Here is a 19,444-nt window from a genome sequence, read left to right as displayed (position 1 = left end):
CACTCATGTGTCATGAGCCCCAGCATGGGATCAAAGTGTTTGTTCTCGGTGCCCTGAAAGTACAGATCTTAGAAAAACAGGTGTTTGCCTTTTTATCTCATAATAATGTCATTTTGGAAAGGTTCCAGAGTGTTACTGTTCAGTTTTTATGTGGAGAAATCAAATCTCTTCCTTCATGTATTTAGAATATGTATTATATAAAGAATGCTTATTTTTCAAATAATTGAACCTTTTACAGCAAAGCACGTTGATTCAAAATTGAGAGCAGGTAATAAGGAAGCAACGGACGAGGAGCTGGAGAGGATCCTGGACAAGATCATGATCCTATTCCGGTTCATTCACGGTGAGTGGGGCTCGCGGCATCTCCTCACCGCCGGGCACAGAGGACGCGGTGTCCACAGAGCGTCTGTAGTCGGGCCCCGTCTTCTGTTGAGAAAAACAGGAATGTGTCCACTTCCCTGTTACCACAGGGACTAGGGTGATGGCTGCCACGAACTGAGTGAGGTGTTTGTGGGAATTCAGTGGTTAGAGCTGGCTGGCGTCAGGGTGGACGCCCCTCTGGCTGTCTCAGCTGTTGAGGTGAACGTTTGCATGGTAGCTATCTAATGACTTAACGTTGTCCTCACTTGCTCATAAATAGGTAAAGATGTCTTTGAGGCATTTTATAAGAAAGATTTAGCAAAAAGACTCCTCGTTGGAAAAAGTGCCTCCGTTGATGCTGAAAAGTCTATGCTGTCGAAGCTGAAGCACGGTGAGCGCGTGGGGCGGGGGTGGGGCTTGGTGCCCGATGGGTGTTCTCCCAGGATGCTCACCTGCAGTCCACTTGTGTCCAGAGTGTGGGGCTGCTTTCACCAGCAAGCTGGAAGGCATGTTCAAGGACATGGAGCTCTCTAAGGACATCATGGTTCATTTCAAGCAGGCAAGTTGTGTTCTTGTCAAGTAAAACAGCTTTTTAAAAAGTATCCTATTTTAAATTGTGAGAAATGATTATGTAAATTATGTACATAAGTATGTGAATTGTGTAGAATTCTCGTCCTTAAAAATTACACCATTAACATCTCACATATTCAAAAAACTTAAATTCAAAATGAAAAAGAAAAATAATCCCTGGGAATTCCCTGGCAGTCCAGTGGTTAAGACTCCACTCTTTCACCGCCAAGGGCCCAGGTTCAGTCCCTGGTTGGGGAACTAAGATCCCGCGAGCTGTGCAGTGTAGCCAAAAAAAGAAAAAGGGAAAATAATCCCTAAAATTGCACACTAAAAATTTGACTTAAATGATTTTAATGATCCTTATTTGACTAAAGAAGAGAAAACATTTCTAGTGACTTTAGAACAGGGTATGTGGTTTTGGTGAAATATGTTCCAGGGACTAAAATAAATGAAAAGACAAGGTAAACTGTACTTTGAAAATGACACCATTTACTTTTTAATGAATTAATTCTTTTTGGTGATATTCTAAAGTAATCATTCTGTCCTGATTTTCTTTATTTTTAGTATATGCAGAATCAAAGTGACCCAGGCTCTATAGACCTGACAGTGAACATACTTACGATGGGATACTGGCCGACATACACCCCCATGGAAGTACATCTAACTCCAGAGGTAAGCGTTTTAAAGCCCGAATGCCCTTTGTTATTCATATACTGGTGCTCCAGAGCCCCACGGACCTCCCCCTTGTAGCACCCATGCCGGCACAGATGTGCTGTCTTTCAAGGAGTGTTTAAATCACGCACTTGGTCAAAACCCCAGTCGTCTCTGTCTAAACAGTGTTCGCAGTAGATGCATTTTGTCTCCGTGTCCACCGGCCGCCCGTGAAGAAGGTGCTAGCACAGGCGCTTTTTAAAAAAGTTCCTGCATGCGGAGCCATGGGCCTCCTTGTCTGGCTGTCCCTCCCGCCCGTTGTAGACAGTGCCAGGGTCCCGCGAGGGGCAGGGGATGGTGCGTGCGTCGGCCATCACTCTGGTTCTCTGGGGACATGCGGGTACTGGGGAGAACCCTGGGCTCGGGCATGGAACGTGCAGAGAAGGAAGCAGCATCTGGATCGCTGGTTGGGGCGCCAGCTGGCTGGTGCCAGGCCTCCAGGAAGAGAGCTGGGCATGGAGCCCTGGACCCTGGGAGCCGGGGCAGAGCACTGCCTCTTGGAGCCCTTCTTCCTGTTTTCAAGACAGTATCTTTCCTTGGCTGTTCTTCTGTTTCTGACCCCACTAGTCACTTGCCTTTGTGGTCTTCTTCTCTTTTTTCCCTTCCCTCCATCCTGAATGCTGATGTTCTCTGGAAGCCCCCTCCGCTTCCTTCCCCTTGTGCACATGCCCCACTCAGCCTCCAGCCTATGTGTCCACTTGCCCCAAGGGACCTCCACAGCCATGGGCTCGGCCCTCCCTCCCTGAATCTCTGCACCCGATGGAAGACTCTGAGGCACGCTCCACGCACCCGGTTCTCTCGTGCTCCCGGGCCCAGGTGTGACCCTCCCAGTGGAAGCTCTTCTGCAGAAAACCACCACGCCCCCCCACCATCTGGGAGACACTTGTCTCCCCAATCACCTTCGCCAGAAGACACCCCTTACCTCCTCCCCCAGGGCGTACCCCACTCATGGTGCTGCAGGTCTGTTCAGTTGTATCAAAATAGTTCAAGCTGAGAGAGCCTCATCCACCAGAGGGCAGACAGCAGAAGCAAGAAGAACTACAGTTCTGCAGCCTGTGGAAGGAAGACCACATGCACAGAAAGGGAGACAAAATGAAAAGGCAGAGGACTTTGTACCAGATGAAGGAACAAGATAAAACCCCAGAGAAACAACTAAATGAAGTGGAGGTAGGCAGCCTTCCAGAAAAAGAATTGAGAATAATGATAGTGAAGATGATCCAGGACCTCGGAAAAAGAATGGAGGCAAAGATTGAGAAGATGCAAGAAATGTTTAACAAAGACCTAGAAGAATTAAAGAACAAACAAACAGAGATGAACAATACAATAACTGAAATGAAAAATACACTAGAAGGAATCAACAGCAGAATAACTGAGGCAGAAGAACGGATAAGTGACCTGGAAAACAGAATGGTGGAATTCACTGCCATGGAACAGAATAAAGAAAAAAGAATGAAAAGAAATGAAGACAACCTATGAGACCTCTGGGACAACATTAAATGCAACAGCATTTGCATTATAGGGGTCCCAGAAGGAGAAGAGAGAAAGGACCTGAGAAAATATTTGAGGAGATTATAGTCAAAAACTTCCCTAACGTGGGAAAGGAAATAGCCACCCAAGTCCAGGAAGCACAGAGAGTCCCATACAGGATAAACCCAAGGAGAAACATGACAAGACACATAGAAATCAAATTGGCAAAAATTAAAGACAAAGAAAAATTATTGAAAGCAGCAAGGGAAAAACGACAAATAACATACAAGGGAACTCCCATAAGGTTAACAGCTGATTTCTCAGCAGAAACTCTACAAGCCAGAAGGGAGTGGCATGACATATTTAAAGCGATGAAAGGGAAGAACCTACAACCAAGATTACCCAGCAAGGATCTCATTCACATTCGATGGAGAAATCAAAAGTTTCACAGACAAGCAAAAGCTAAGAGAATTCAGCACCACCAAACCAGCTCTACAACAAATGCTAAAGGAACTTCTGTAAGTGGGAAACACAAGAGAAGAAAAAGACCTACAAAAACAAACCCATAGGAATTAAGAAAATGGTCATAGGAACATATGTATCAATAATTACCTTAAACGTGAATGGACTAAATGCTCCAACCAAAAGACACAGGCTCGCCGAATGCATACGAAAACAAGACCCATATATATGCTGTCTGCAAGAGACCCACTTCAGACCTAGGGACACATACAGACTGAAAGTGAGGGGATGGAGAAAGATATTCTATGGAAATGGAAATCAAAAGAAAGCTGGAGTAGCAATACTCGTATCAGATGAAATAGACTTTAAAATAAGGACGGTTACAAGAGACAGGGAAGGACACTACGTAATGATCAAGTGATCAATCCGAGAAGATATAACAATTATATATGCACCCAACATAAGAGCACCTCAATACTTAAGGCAACTGCTAACAGCTGTAAAAGAGGAAATCAACAGTAACACAAGAATAGTGGGGGACTTTAACACCTCACCTACACCATCCAGACAGAAAATTAATAAGGAAACACAAGCTTTAAATGACACAATAGACCAGATAGATTTAATTGATATTTATAGGACATTCCATCCAAAAACGGCAGATTACACTTTCTTCTCAAGTTCTCATGGATTGTTCTCCAGGATCACATCTTGGATCATAAATCAATCTTTGGTAAATTTAAGAAAATCAAAATCATGTCAAGCATCTTTTCCGACCACAACGCTCTGAGATTAGAAATCAGTTACAGGGAAAAAAACGTAAAAATCACAAACACATGGAGGCTAAACAATACGTTACTAAATAACCAAGAGATCACTGAAGAAATCAAAGAGGAAATCAGAAATTACCTAGAGACAAATGACAATGAAAACACGCTGATCCAAAACCTATGGGATGCAGCAAAAGTAGTTCTAAGAGGGAAGTTTATAGCAATACAAGCCTACCTCAAGAAACAAGAAAAATCTCAAACAACCTAACCTTACACCTAAAGGAACTAGAGAAAGAGGAACTAAAAAACCCCGAAGTTAGCAGAAGGAAAGAAATCATAAAGATCAGAGCAGAAAGAAATGAAATAGAAACAAAGAAAACAATAGCAAAGATCAGTAGAACTAAAAGCTGGTTCTCTGAGAAGATAAACAAAATTGCTAAACCTTTAGCCAGACTCATCAAGAAAAAGAGGGAGCGGGACTTCCCTGGTGGTGCAGTGGTTAAGAATCCGCCTGCCAATGCAGGGGTCACAGGTGCGAGTCCTGGTCCAGGAAGATCCCGCATGCCGTGGAGCAACTAAGCCCATGCGCCACAACTACTGAGCCTGCGCTCTAGAACCCGCGTGCCACAACTATTGAAGCCCGCGTGCCTAGAGCCTGTGCTCTGCAATGAGAGAAGCCACCGTGATGAGAAGCACGCGCACTGCAACAAAGGGTAGCCCCCGCTCGCCGCAACTAGAGAAAGCCCGTGTGCAACAATGAAGACCCAGTGCAGCCATAAATAAATAAATAAATAAAAACAAAAAGGAAAAAGAGGGAGAGGACGCAAATCGATAAAATTAGAAATTAAAAAGAAGTTACAATGGACACCGCAGAAATATAAAGCATCATAAGAGACTACTACAGGCAGCTCTGTGCCAATAAAATGGACAACCTGGAAGAAATGGACAAATTCTTAGAAAGGTATAACCTTCCAAGACAGAACCAGGAAGAAATAGAAAATATGAACAGATCAGTCACAAGTAATGAAATTGAAACTGTGATTAAAAATCTCCCAACAAACAAAAGTCCAGGACCAGGTGGCTTCACAGGTGAATTCTGTCAAACATTTAAAGAAGAGCTAACACCCATCCTTCTCAAACTCTTCCAAAAAATTGCAGAGGAAGGAACACTCCCAAACTCATTCTATGAGGCCACCATCACCCTGCTACCAACACCAGGCAAACGTACTACAAAAAGAGAAAATTGTAGATCAGTATCACTGATGAATTATACATGCAGAAATCCTCAACAAAATACTAGCAAACAGAATCCAACAACACATTAAAAGGATCGTACACCATGATCAAGTGGGATTTATCCCAGGGATGCAAGGATTCTTCAATATATGCAAATCAATCAAGTGATACACCATATTAACAAATTGAAGAATAAATACCATATGATCATCTCAATAGATGCAGAAAAAGCTTTTGACAAAATTCAACACCCATTTATGATAAACACTCTCCAGAAAGTGGGCATAGAGGGAACCTACCTCAACATAATAAAGGCCATATACAACAAACCCACAGCCAGCATCATTCTCAGTGGTGAAAAACTGAAAGCATTTCCTCTAAGATCAGGAACAAGACAAGGATGTCCACTGTTGCCACTGTTCAACAGAGTTTTGGAAGTCGTAGCCACGGCAATCAGAGAAGAAAAAGAAAAGGCATACGAGTTGGAAAAGAAGTAAAACTGTCACTGTTTGCAGATGGCATGATGCTATACATAGAGAATCCTAAAGATGCCACCAGAAAACTCCTAGAGCTAATCAATGAATTTGGTAAGTTTGCAGGATACAAAATTAATGCACAGAAATCTCTTGCATTCCTATACACTAACAACGAAAAATCAGAAAGAGAAATTAAGGAAACAGTCCCATTCACCAATGCAACAAAAAGAATAAAATACCTAGGAATAAACCTACCTAAGGAGATAAAAGACCTGTACTCAGAAAACTGACACTGATGAAAGAAATCAAAGATGACACAAACAGATGGAGAGATATGCCATGTTCTTGGATTGAAAGAATCAATATTGTGAAAATGACTGTACTACCCAAAGCAATCTACAGATTCAGTGCAATCGCTAACAAATTACCAGTGGCATTTTTTTACAGAACTAGAACAAAAAATCTTAAAATTTGTTTGGAGACCCAAAAGACCCCAAATAGCCAAAGCAATGTTGAGGGGAAAAAAACGGAGCTGGAGGAATCAGACTCCCTGACTTCAGACTCTACTACAAAGTTACAGTAATCAAGACAATATGGTGCTGGCACAATAACAGAAATATAGATCAATGGAACAGGTTAGAAAGCCCAGAGATAAACCCACGCACCTATGGTCAACTAATCTATGACAAAAGGAGGCAAGGGTATACAGTGGAGAAAAGACAGTCTCTTCAATAAGCGGTGCTGGGAAAACTGGACAGCTACATGTGAAAGAATGAAATTAGAACACTCCCTAGCACCATACACAAAAGTAAACTCAAAATGGATTAGAGACCTAAATGTAAGACCGGGCACTAGAGAACTCTTAGAAGAAAACATAGGAAGAACACTCTTTGACATAAAACACAACAAGATCTTTTTTGATGCACCTCCTAGAGTAATGGAAATAAAAACAAGAATAAACAAATTGGACCTAATGATACTTAAAAGCTTTTGCAAAGCAAAGGAAACTACAAACAAGACGAAAGGACAACCCTCAGGATGGGAGAAGATGTTTGCAAGCGAATCAATGGACAAAGGATTAATCTCCAAAATATATAAACAGCTCATGCAGCTCAATATTAAAAAAACGAACAACCCAATCCAAAAATGGGCAGAAGACCTAAATAGACATTTCTCCCAAGATGACATACAGACGGCCAAGAGGCACGTGAAAAGCTGCTCAACATCACTAATCATTAGAGAAATGCAAATCAAAACTACAATGAGGTATCACCTCACACCAGTTAGAATGGGCATCATCAGAAAATCTACAAACAACAAATGCTGGAGAGGGTGTGGAGAAAAGGGAACCCTCTTGCACTGTTGGTGGGAATGTAAATTGCTACAGCCACTATGGAGAACAGTATGGAGGTTCCTCAAAAAACTAAAAAGAGAACTACCATATGACCCAGCAATCCCACTACTGGGCATATACCCGGAGAAAACCATAATTCAAAAAGGCACATGCACCCCAATGTTCATTGCAGCACTATTTACAATAGCCAGGTCACGGAAGCAACCTAAATGCCCATCGACAGATGACTGGATAAAGAAGATGCGGTACATGTATACAATGGAATATTACTCAGACATAAAAAGGAACAAAATTGGGTCATTTGTAGAGACGTGGATGGCTCTAGAGACTGTCATGCAGAGTGAAGTAAGTCAGAAAGAGAAAAACAAATACCGTATGTTAACGCATATATGTGGAACCTAGAAGAATGGTACAGATGAACCAGTTTGCAGGGCAGAAGTAGACACAGATGTAGAGAACAAACGTATGGACACCAAAGGGGGAAAGCGGCAGGGGGTTGGGGCGGTGGTGTGATGAACTGGGAGATTGGGATTGACATGTATACACCGATGTGTATAAAATGGATAACTAATAATAACCTGCTGTATAAAAATAAACTTCAAAAATTAAAAAAAAAAAACGCCAAACAATTCAGGCTTAGAGGAATTTGCAAGAACGGTTCAGGGTTCCCAGTACCCTCTACCACTCCCTAGCGCCGCCAGGCGTGCCCATCACACTCCCCGTAATGTGCGTTGTTTCCTGATCCACTTGAGAGTAGGTTGCATCACGTCCTTTAATCACAGTACGTTAGAGGGGATTTCCTGGGAATAGGACCAGAGGACACTGCCAAGTGCAGAGAGTTGACGTGGATGTTCCGCCCCCATCCTGCATGTCGCCATATTCAGATTTTGTCAGTGTCCCAGCCGCGTCCCGCGTGGCGTTTTCTCTGGTTGCCAGGCCCAGCCCAGGCCCCCACGTCACCCGCGTCTGCAGTCCCCTTCAGCGGGGGCAGCAGCACCCCTTCCTTCTCCCTCACGACGCAGCCCTTTTGGAACTGCAGGTGGCTCTCACAGGCTCCCAGCTTGCTGGTGGGTTAGACGCCGGCCGTGCAGGTCCCGCCGCAGTCTTCTCGGTCCCTGGGCCAGGGCCGCACGCTGTTCCTTTGCCCCTGGTGATGATGATACCTGTGCTCACCTGGTTAAGGTGTCAGCTGGTTTGTAGTTATCAAGTAACTTGTGGGGAGAATTCGAGGACAATGTGAACCTCTTAATCCCCATCGGACTCACTTGCCTGGGTCCATGCTCACCTACAAGTAGTGATCCCGTCCCATCTCCCGTTTCTCTGTTTAGAAGTTGGCATCCTCTTCCTAGGACGAGCCTTCCCCTCTGCCCCACGAATTTACTTATTTTTCCTCCGTCTCTGTCAGTGTGCACTCCTGGATTCTTACCTATTTGATGCTGAGATTACCCCACCTCTGGCTTGCAGGGGCTCTCCTAGCTCCTGTGCTTCAGCATGGACCCCTGCACTCTTGAGAACCTTGGTCTTCTAGCAAAAGGTGTTTGGGGCTTACCAAATACTCGTACTTGGTAAAATACACCTACAGTTTTGTGTACAGCTCAGTGGCATTAAGTTATGGAAAGTTCAGACCTTTTCCATTATCCCAAACAGAAGCCCTGCAGTCCCTCCCATGCCCCATCCCCACTACACACACACACACACACACACACACACACACACACACACACTCTCTCTCTCTCTCTCTCTCTCTCTCTCTCTCTCTCTCTCTCTCTCTCCCTCTCCCTCTCTCTCCCTCTCTCCCTCTCTCCCTCTCTCCCTCTCTCCCTCTCTCCCTCTCTCCCTCTCTCCCTCTCTCCCTCTCTCCCTCTCTCCCTCTCCCTCCCCTGTCTCTCTCCACCCCAGACCTAGGCAACCACTGATCTACTTGTTCTGGATCTACTTGTTCTAGATGTTTGCTATAACTGAGATCGTACGTTGTGTGGCCTTTTCGGTTGGGCTTCTCTCACTTAGCATCATGTCCTCAGGGTTCATCCACGCCGTCGCATGTGGCTTTAAGGCTGAATCACGCTCCATTGGGCACATGGACCACATTCGTTTATTCATCAATGGTCATGTGGGCTATTTCCACCTTCTGACTGTCGTGAATGATGCTGCTGTGAACATGAGTGTGCCGTGTTTGATTACCCGTTGTCGGCTTTTTGGGGTCTATCCCTAGGAGTAGAATTGCTGGTTCATGTGATAATTGTTCAACTTTTTTGACGAACTACCACCATTTTTCATAGCACCTACGCCATTTTACGTTCCCATCAGCAACTCACAGGGGTTCCAATTTCCACACCTCCTCACCAGCATTTGTTATTTTTCATTTTTTATGACATAGCCATCTTGGTAGGAATCGGTGTCTCATTTTGGTTAGACTTGCTTTTGCCTGGTGACTGATGACGTGGAGCATCTTTCCATGTGCTTATTGGCTATTTGTAGACCTTCTTTGGAGAATTGTCTATTCAAGTCCTCTGCCCATTTTTGTTTTTTAATTCAAAAGGTTTATTACTCGTCTGTTAATTCTGTTACATTTATTTATTCAGTTGTCTGCCCATTTTTTAATTGTGTTTCTGTCTGTTAAGTGGTGAGAGTTCTTTCTGTGTCCAGACATTAGATCCTTATCAGACATGTGACTTGCAGATATCTTCTGTGAGTTTTTTTATTTTCTTGATAGTGTCCTCTGCATAAAAGTTTTTAATTTTGATGAAGTCCACTTAATCTGTTTTTTTTCTGTTGTTACTTGTACTTTTGGTCGTATCTAAAAAACTGTTGCCAAATCCAAGGTCACGAAAATGTGTGCCTCTGTTTTCTTCTAAGAGCTTTGTAGCTTTAATTATTTTTAGGTCTTTGATCTTTGTTGGGCCTAGAACAGTAACTAGCTAGTAAGCACCCAGCGTTAGCTGCTGCTACCTTACTATAATCATTATTATTATTTCCACTCCTGGGAATTAATCTCCAGGAAATAATTTTAAGAGACGTCTGCATTGGAAGGATTATCACACTGTTGACTTTTTTTTAGGTGTGAGATGGTACAGTAGACCCGTTTTCTAGAAGAGTCCTTGTCTGTTAGCTGTGTTCTGAAATACTTAGACATGCAGTGACATCATGCCTGGGACTTGATGTATTGAAGATGGGTCATGGGTCCATGGGGTGACTAGGAGCTGAGTTTGGAAGCATGAAGAGGAGTTGCCAGGCAGCTGCGAGGCTGAGGGCCCAGGCCCTCATCCCTCGGCACCTACTTTGCAGTAGCGCAGAGGCAGCCCAGGTCCTGCTCCCTTAGCACCCCGTCCAGTGGGCTGGTGACAGTGCCGGCGAGCAGCTCCGGACCTGGCAGAGGGGTGGGAAGAGGAGGTGCACGCCGTGGAGTTGGGGGGGCCGGGCCCAGGGGAGAACTGAACCCTCTCCTAGGACCTGGGCCTCGGCTCATGACACTGCCAGGGCCGAGTGGAGTGCGGGCCCTGGGGCTCCAGGGTGAGAAGACAAACCCGAAAAGACCCAGAAGGCATGGTCGCCAGTTGGAGACAGGAATCCTCGTGATGAGGGTATCGGGCGCCCGGGGGCAGGGGGAGGCTGCAGAGGGAAGCTGTCGAGAGGGGTCGGCTCACCAGATGAAGCCTGATGAGAGCCGCGGGTGCTCCAGGGCACAGAGGCTGCGGGAGGGGCTGAGGAAGCCCACGGGGGCTCAGGAGGGAGGTCCCAGCCTCACGTCCTGGACGGCGTCAGGAGCCCTCCCAGAAAGTACCATTGAAATCGCAACAACCTCAGGGCCCGAGCAGGTGGCGGCGGCTGTCAAAACACAGGACTGACTTTTCATTCAGCCGTGAACGCTGAACAGGATGTGGTCCTTCAGGTTAAAGGTGTTTAGCGCAGTTATAACAGGACGTGGTCCTTCAGGTTAAAGGTGTGTTTAGCGCAGTTATAACAGGACGTGGTCCTTCAGGTTAAAGGTGTGTTTAGCGCAGTTATAACAGGACGTGGTCCTTCAGGTTAAAGGTGTGTTTAGCGCAGCTATAACAGGACGTGGTCCTTCAGGTTCAAGGTGTGTTTAGTGCAGTTATAACCCTGTTGTCTCCGTGGCCTGACAGATGGTTAAACTTCAGGAAGTATTCAAGACGTTTTATCTCGGAAAGCACAGCGGTCGGAAGCTTCAGTGGCAAACTACACTGGGTCACGCTGTGTTGAAAGCAGAGTTTAAAGAGGTAAGTCCTGTGTCTCCTCCACTTTTTATTTTTCTTAAGTATGTTAATAGAATGTTTTTTGATTGTGATTGAACTTTGGTAGCAAAGAAAGGAAGTGTTTATTCAATATAACTCAACACTGGCTTTTCAAAGGTCAATAAAATGAAACAGTCGAAGGATTTACTATTCTAATCAATAAAAATTAATTAGAATAGAAAAGCATTTACCTAATTAAAAATAGAGCTTGGCTTCCCTGGTGGCGCAGTGGTTGAGAGTCCGCCTGCCGATGCAGGGGACAGGGGTCCGTGCCCCGGTCTGGGAAGATCCCACATGCCACGGAGCGGCTGGGCCCGTGAGCCATGGCCGCTGAGCCTGCGTGTCTGGAACCTGTGCTCCGCAACGGGAGAGGCCACAACAGCGAGAGGCCCGCGTACCGCAAAAAAAAAAAAAAAAAAAAAAGAGCTAAGGCTGTGAAGAGGCAGTTCATAAAAGTGAGACTGAAACATCGCTATCTATGAAAACGTGTCCATTTCTCCGCCAGTCAAAGGGTTACAGGTTAAAAGCAGTAAAACGCCACTCTGACTAGGAAACTGATAGAGGCTACAACTAAAAGAGCAGCAGCCTCGCCCCCTGCGGGAAGGAGCCCGTGAGCCCTGCAGAGGGCAGTGTGGTGCTGCGTCTCAGAACCTGCAATCACGGGCTTGTTGCAAGTAGTTCCAACTCTGGGAATTTGTCTTCATAAAACATTTTCACAGATTAATGAATAAGAATATTTGTTTCAGTGCTGTTATTAAAAGTGATAATTTAGGAAGGGAAAATGCATACAGTGTATTGATAAGTGAAAGAAACATGTCACAAAACAGTCCATATTCGAACTTAACTTCAATTTTGTAAACAAAATTCAATTATGTATACTGAGCCAAAAAATTACAGAATTACTGTTTTGCAGTTGTACTACGTTAACTATGCATTTTCATATAAATTAAATATACAATTACACATAAATTATCTGTACATATTTCATTGTTATTGTACAGGGTCATATACACAAAACCACACACGCTACATATAGTTCTTGTTTTTTCTTTTTTTTTTTTAATAAATTGATTTATTTGTTTCTTTTTTGGCTGCGTTGGGTCTTCGTTGCTGTGTGCGGGCTTTCTCTAGTGGCAAGCGGGGGCTACTCTTCATTGCGGTGTGTGGGTTTCTCATCGCGGTGGCTTCTCTTGTTGCGGAGCACGGGCTCTAGGCGTGCAGGCTTCAGTAGTTGTGGCTCGTTGGCTCAGTAGTTGTGGCTTGCGGGCTCTAGAGCGCAGGCTCAGTAGTTGTGGCGCCCGGGCTTAGTTGCTCCGCGGCATGTGGGATCTTCCCGGACCAGGGCTCGAACCCATGTCCCCTGCATTGGCAGGTGGATTCTTAACCACTGCGCCACCAGGGAAGACTTCACATATGGTTCTTTAAGGTGTCGTGAGAGTTAAATCCCACGGTCCCCTTACTGTCCACACCCCCGGCTGGGCCCAGAGGAAGCACTTGCAGGGGGTGCCCCTCCGCACAGTGACCACGTGGCGAGTGTCCGTGGCAGGGGCTGGGTGACAGGAGGTGGGGCCCAAGTCAGCTGCTGCAGTGGAGAGAGTATCGTGATAAGGCGGGTCACATGGCTTTGTGCGTGTGACAGCGCTACGTCTGAGAAGCCACTATATACCTTAACTTAAAAATACTTTGTTGCCAAGAAAATGCTAACTGTCGTGTGAGCCTTCAGCAAGTCCTAATCCTTTTCTGGTGGCGGGTTTGAAATACTGAGTCACCGACATGGGACGCGGCACGGAAGGAGCAGGTGCTTGGAAAGGGAGCCGACAGACACGCAGACCTGCAGTCGAGCGAGGTGTGACGTGTGCGCCTGTTCGCAGTGTCCTTGTTGTCTTCATGCAGCATCAGCCGTGTCTCCTGCCAGCTTCCCCTCCAGCCCGGCCTCGTCACCGTGCCTTCTCGTGCTCTGTCCAGAGTATTTCAAGAGAAGACTTAAGTGCAATCCTGAGTCATTTTATTCTTGTATAACTCGTAACTTAATTTCTTCTTATTTGGTGTTCAATTAGTAATTCTTACCATTCCCCGCGCACACAAAGTTTGAGAGCAAAGAGAAGCCTCTTAAAGAGGTCTGCGGGGTGCGCGAACGCAGCGTCCCACGTGAGCTGTCCTTCTCTTCAAGGGGAAGAAGGAGCTGCAGGTGTCGCTGCTCCAGACGCTGGTGCTCCTCATGTTCAACGAAGGCGACGGATTCAGCTTTGAGGACATAAAGATGGCCACCGGGATAGGTAGGCACGCCTCCGCAGCGCGGGCGGCTTCGGGGAAGAGGACGTGGAGGCGCGGCCCCTGCTGGCTGCACCCGAGGTCGCGGCTGCCCGGGGTCCTGACCTGTGCGCTTTCTCCCACTCAGAGGGCAGCGAGCTGCGGAGGACGTTGCAGTCCCTGGCCTGCGGGAGGGCGCGCGTGCTGATCAAAAGTCCCAGAGGGAGGGAGGTCGAAGACGGAGACAGATTCGTCTTCAATGGAGAGTTCAAGCACAAGTTGTTTCGGATCAAGATCAATCAAATCCAGATGAAGGAAACCGTACGTGTACCCACTTTCTCTTCCGTTACACGGCACTCACCAGGGAGTCACTAGGTTTAGAGTAATTTCTCAACTGTAGGGTTCCAGAGCATATTCTAAAGTGTCTAATTACATACGTCATGTCTATGAGAGGGCTTATTTTAACGTAACTTTCATTACTTTATACTCAGGACAGGGGCAAAAATCAGAAAGAAATGCATTTAACAGTTATGGTTCCTATTCACAGAAGTGGTGGATAAATCAGATCTTCCTAGACCGCATGCTGTTAGCGTGGAGAGCACGTCATTTCCAAAACCTGGTGACTTGTCTCTTGATTTCTGCACAGCACTCAGCCATCCTCTCGGCCTCGCCTCCACCAGGTCCTGGGGTGGAAGTGGTGAGGGTCCTGGGAGTTGTGGACCCACCAGCAGCGCCTCTGGGATCCATGTACAGCTGGAGCATCTGTAGCTTTGATCAGGCTCTCGAGTGTCACGTGTCCGGAGCAGGTTCTGGACCTGCCCTCGGGCCTTCCTGATGCAGAAGCCCTGGTACCGCAGGGCTGTGGTCAGCATGTGGGCCAGGCGGGCAGATGCACCCTGGTGCCCATCTACAGAGCAGGTGTCAGCCGCCCCCTTGTACGTGTGGATGAGCGAGACAGGGCCTTGTGGGGAGGGAGGTAGTCCAGATGATGCACGGGCAGCTCTGAAGGTGTGAGGTGCCATCACAGACGCTCCTACACCTGCAGCGGGTCTGAGGCCTGCTGCCCTTCCCCGGAGGAGCTCGGTGTTGCCCAGTCGGGAAGTATGTCCAGATCGTGCAAAAGAAATAGATCAATAAATGCGTGAAAGGTATTTAATCTCATCAGTAGTTTTTTCAATTCAAATTAAAATAATATTCTATTTTTTGGCTATCAATTTGGGAAATGTTTAAAAGTTTGATAGTATCGGGAGTTGGCAAGAATATGAGAAAACGGGAATTTTTATGTTTTTATTTTTTGAGATGCTTGGATTGGCACAGTGTTTTTAGTGGGTAATTCGACATATCTGTTGAAGGTTTAATGCATATAGCCTGTGTTCCATCTTTCTTACTATTAGGAATTTATACCAGAGTGACTAAAGGGTGTAAGATTCTGGACTTATAATTCCCAAGTGGGCCTGTCTGTCACCTCTTTTCCTCCAGAGGTGACCTCTCCTGCCACTTGAGTTTGTGGCTTTTTTTGCAGGCAGCTCTTTTCTCTGATGTACATGTGTAAACTTGTCTTAATGGGATCGCTCCACGTGCCATTTACATGCACCGTTTTGTAAGCTGTTCCTATTCTTCACCCTGGGCCTCTTTCCATGTCAGGACTTGGTTTTTAAGGGTGCAGAGTAATCCATTGTGTGGCTCGAATCCGAGAATCCGTGGGGCCCATCTGCAGGGCCTGGCAGTGCCCCTGCCGAAAGGCAGTCAGGATGTTTCCATTCCTGGAAATCGTGTTATGCTGACCATCCTGTTCAAAACACTCCTGTTTCCCTGGCAGGGTTGTTTCTTGAGCGTAAACTCCTTGCCCTGGAATCGCTGCGTCAGAGAAGGTGAACTTTGTTGACTTGACCCCTCAGCCAGATTCCAGTCTCTGGCTCACGGGGGTCCTGACCTCCGTCCCCGGCCTTTGCCCACCCCGTTCTCAGGCACCGAAGTAGTTCACTGCCGTGTTAGTGTGACTTCCTTTGGTTCCTCTGAGGATCTTTTTGCCATTTAGGAGCTCGTACGAAGTAGGTAACCTTTCTAGTCCTCAGTTCTTCATCTTTTAGAATAAGTGTAACACCATCTCAGGATGTGAGATTTCAGTGAAAATGCTTTTGCTTAAGACTCTTGGCCGAGCGCCTGGAAGCACCTTATAGATACTGGTCCAGCTCTTCGTGGGCGGCCGTTTGCAGTTTTCTCTTTTTAATTAACTGCTTGAATTCAAGTCACTGGTACATTTATTGTAATATTCCACCTCTGACTTGTGGGTATCCTGTTTATATTGAGGACATTAACCTTTGTCTTTTGTGCACATGATTTTGTCGTTCTGAGAGCGTTTCCCACATGACTACGGTGGGAAGTAGAGTCTTTTCTTCCACAGTTTCTGACTTGGGGGTCATCCTAAGAAAGACCTTCCTCTAACCCAAATTTTAAAAAACATTTACCTCTATTTTTCTAGTAGTTTATACATTTAAATCTTTCTGTGGGCAGTGTAGAAATTATTTTAGTATCAGAAAACATTGTAACCACCCTCCCTACTTTAAAAAGTGAGTTGATTCTCTGATAACCCATTGGAACTGTCACCGTTATTATAATCAGATTCTCATATTATGGGGTAGTTTCTCATTTCTGTTCTACAAGTTCTGTTGATCTATTTCATAGCCAGCACCGAAAGTCTTTTAATATTGTACCTACTCCTGTAAATGTACTTACTTTGGTCCTGAAGTTAAACAGTTTCACCAGAACAAAACTGCAGCACAGGACAGGCTCCACCCGCAGTGTGGCCTTTCTTTCAACAGAAGCTTATCAGACTCCACGGTCGGACTGAAATACACTCTCGCTCCCGCTTCTCCCGTGCAGGTTGAAGAGCAGGCCAGCACCACAGAGCGCGTGTTCCAGGACCGGCAGTACCAGATCGACGCCGCCATCGTCAGGATAATGAAGATGAGAAAGACGCTGGGCCACAACCTGCTCGTTTCCGAATTGTATAATCAACTGAAGTTTCCCGTCAAGGTGAGTGGGTGTCCGCTTAGGTCACAGCACCCGTTGCACCCTTGGCAAAGCGCATACGAGTCTCACGACCTTTAGCATCGGACCATCTGTCCTCCGTTATAGCTGGTCACACACTACAGAAATCTCCATGTGTGTGTGAGAGTGGGGCTCCACCTGACCCCCGGTCACCGCGGGAGGGACGCTAGGGCCCGGCTCTCTCTCCTCCCGCTATCGTCACGTTGCCTCTGCCCGAGGACGTCTGCCCTAAAGCCTTCCGGCAGGCGTCCCAGGACCACCTGTGCGCCTGGGCAGAAGTTCTCTGAGGTCGTGCCGTCCAGCCCGGGCGGACCGGGGAGTGGACGGACACTGGACGGGCCAGTGGGCCCTTCTGTCCCCAGGGAGTCCTGTGCCCCGCCATGCTCTGCACCCCGTGGGGCCGGAGTCCCTGCCCCTGTACAGGAGGGACCCGACGGTTCAACAGAGGCTGCAGAAGCGCCAGCTCTGCTCCGACAGGTGCTGGTATCGGCCCATCACTTGGGGTGGAGGGTCCACTCGGGCTCAGAGGCGACCGCGCAGACACGCCTCCAAATGCAGACGTGCCTGGTGCGTCCCCTTCCCAGGGGCACTGCCCACGTGGAGCATGTGTAAGTAGCACACGGTGATGGCAGGCGGCATCAGGGGCATTGTCCTCACAAAGGAAGGACACACCGCGGCAGGCTCCGCCAGGCTGTGGTGCGCAGCGACCTCGGTGCCGTGCTCACCGTTCACAGCCTCACACCCCCAACGGGCAGCCCTGCTCGGACGCCTGCCACACGGAAGGACGCGCTTTGCTCACGATATGATGTTAACATTGCCTTTGGAAGCAGGGAGTTTTGGTCTAGCGTTTTATAATTGGCTTCTGATTATAAACAATTCTTTGTAGATGGGTGTGTTGATATGTGGTATATGCACATAACTGTAATCCCGTGCTTCGAGCGTGGTATCTTATATTCCCCTATGGTTGTAAATTTAACGCCACTATAATTGGGGCTTTTGTTCTTCTTTTCCAGCCTGGAGATTTGAAAAAGAGAATCGAATCTCTCATAGACAGAGACTACATGGAGAGAGACCAGGACAGTCCCAACCAGTACCGCTACGTGGCCTGAGGCTCGTGGCGGCTCCTCCCATGAGACACTAGAATGTATCTGTAGGGCAGAAACACTTCTGTGCTGTTTCCAGGACTTTCTGGTACTCAGCAGCATGGCTGCTTTGGGACTAGCAGGAAAGGGGGGTCCTTGGCTCCTCCTTCACAGGCTCAAGGATTTGCAGGTGGCTTGTGTACCTTCCCTCCAGTTCTTCCTCCTGTTCTGTTAGGCGTTTGGATGGTTCCGTGGCTCTGCAGAGTGACTCTGAGGTCGGACAAGCAGATACTGGTTTCTTAAAAGAGGCTCCTTTGTAAGCTGTGTTCTCGTGGCAGAAGCTGATGTTCGGTGTGTGTGTGTGAGACCCTCCGTGCTGCCCTTCTGTAGCTGCAGGGACAGAAGCTCTTAGACCCAAAACAAGAACCCTTACTGGTGAACATTAGGAAGAAACAGTCATTGTTAAAGCTGGCTGGTCGATTATGCAGCCTGGATAGTAGCATCTGTTCCAGGTCTTTCAACAAGGGTTAACCTCTGAGGAGCGGCTTTCAGGATGGGGCTCCTTGGCGAGACCTCTGATGCACCAAGAGGACACCACATCCGACGTGTGTGATGCCGCGAGCCCGTCAGCGCCTTCACTTTCACTTCCACTGCGTCCCTTGTGGATTCTGTTTGAGGGTTTAGAGGGGGGCAGTGTGTGTGTGTTTGCCGTCCTAAGATTGAGTCTAGCAGCCCCGTTCTCTGCATTGGGGAACTGCTGTTTGATTTTTTCTAATTGCAGTGTTTGTACGATTGCGACAATAAAGTTTGGTTTTGTTCTCATGGCCCTGGGCAGGGTGGCTGTCCTCTGCTGTAACCACTGCAAACGTTTCGGAGGAGACTTGACGTTGTGAGCAGGGGTGACCTCGGCGGTACCTGCTTTCACTGCTGTGTGCGCGCAGCCGAGGCTGCACAGCGGACGGTGACGTTCGTGTGGCAACTACAGCAGACACTTCGCTGAGAGCATTTAAAAGCGCTTTATATTTTACACAATAGCAGGCTACATTTTGATTAAAAGCTACCAAAGGAATTTTGATCATGGTGTAAGTGTTGAAAGCAATATTTTCTGGAATATACCAAGTTTATATAATTTGATTTTTGTGCTAAATTATTAAAAGATTCTCCCTTTTTGAAACATGCGTGTTTAAAATATGACATCTTATGGGTTTCCATATGAAAATCCTCACTCTTTAAGTATCATCCTTATTTCTATATTTGTAAATTTTCATTTGTGAGTTCAGTAACAGGTGGTTGGTAAGAGACCAGATAGATTCTACTTCTTAGACTTTAAGTTCATTATCTCTTGATTGTTGACATTGTAACTGAATGTAGACTTACCCTGAATAAAATTAGTTTAATTGGC

The 19,444-nt window shown here is 46.6% G+C and overlaps 1 protein-coding gene across 2 annotated transcripts in view; it reads left to right on the top strand.

Moving 5' to 3' along the window:
- The window catches only part of CUL4A (cullin 4A), a 45,811-nt gene extending 26,367 nt beyond the window's left edge, over nt 1-19,444 (top strand). For both annotated transcript variants that reach the window (XM_089899330.1, XM_089899331.1), the window contains 9 exons: nt 239-343; nt 641-751; nt 834-919; nt 1,495-1,602; nt 11,531-11,644; nt 13,830-13,935; nt 14,058-14,230; nt 16,793-16,945; nt 17,974-19,444. In XM_089899330.1, coding sequence (XP_089755456.1) covers nt 239-343; nt 641-751; nt 834-919; nt 1,495-1,602; nt 11,531-11,644; nt 13,830-13,935; nt 14,058-14,230; nt 16,793-16,945; nt 17,974-18,069 — 1,052 coding nt within the window. In that variant the 3' untranslated portion in view covers nt 18,070-19,444. The remainder of the gene's footprint in view (nt 1-238; nt 344-640; nt 752-833; nt 920-1,494; nt 1,603-11,530; nt 11,645-13,829; nt 13,936-14,057; nt 14,231-16,792; nt 16,946-17,973) is intronic.

This window comes from Delphinapterus leucas, chromosome 18, assembly GCF_059928025.1.
Source record: "Delphinapterus leucas isolate spDelLeu-1000000601 "Yukka" chromosome 18, BTC_Dleu_Yukka2, whole genome shotgun sequence".
NCBI lineage: Eukaryota > Metazoa > Chordata > Mammalia > Artiodactyla > Monodontidae > Delphinapterus > Delphinapterus leucas.
Note: the sequence above shows the minus strand (reverse complement) of the source record. Positions and strands in the feature narration are given on the sequence as shown.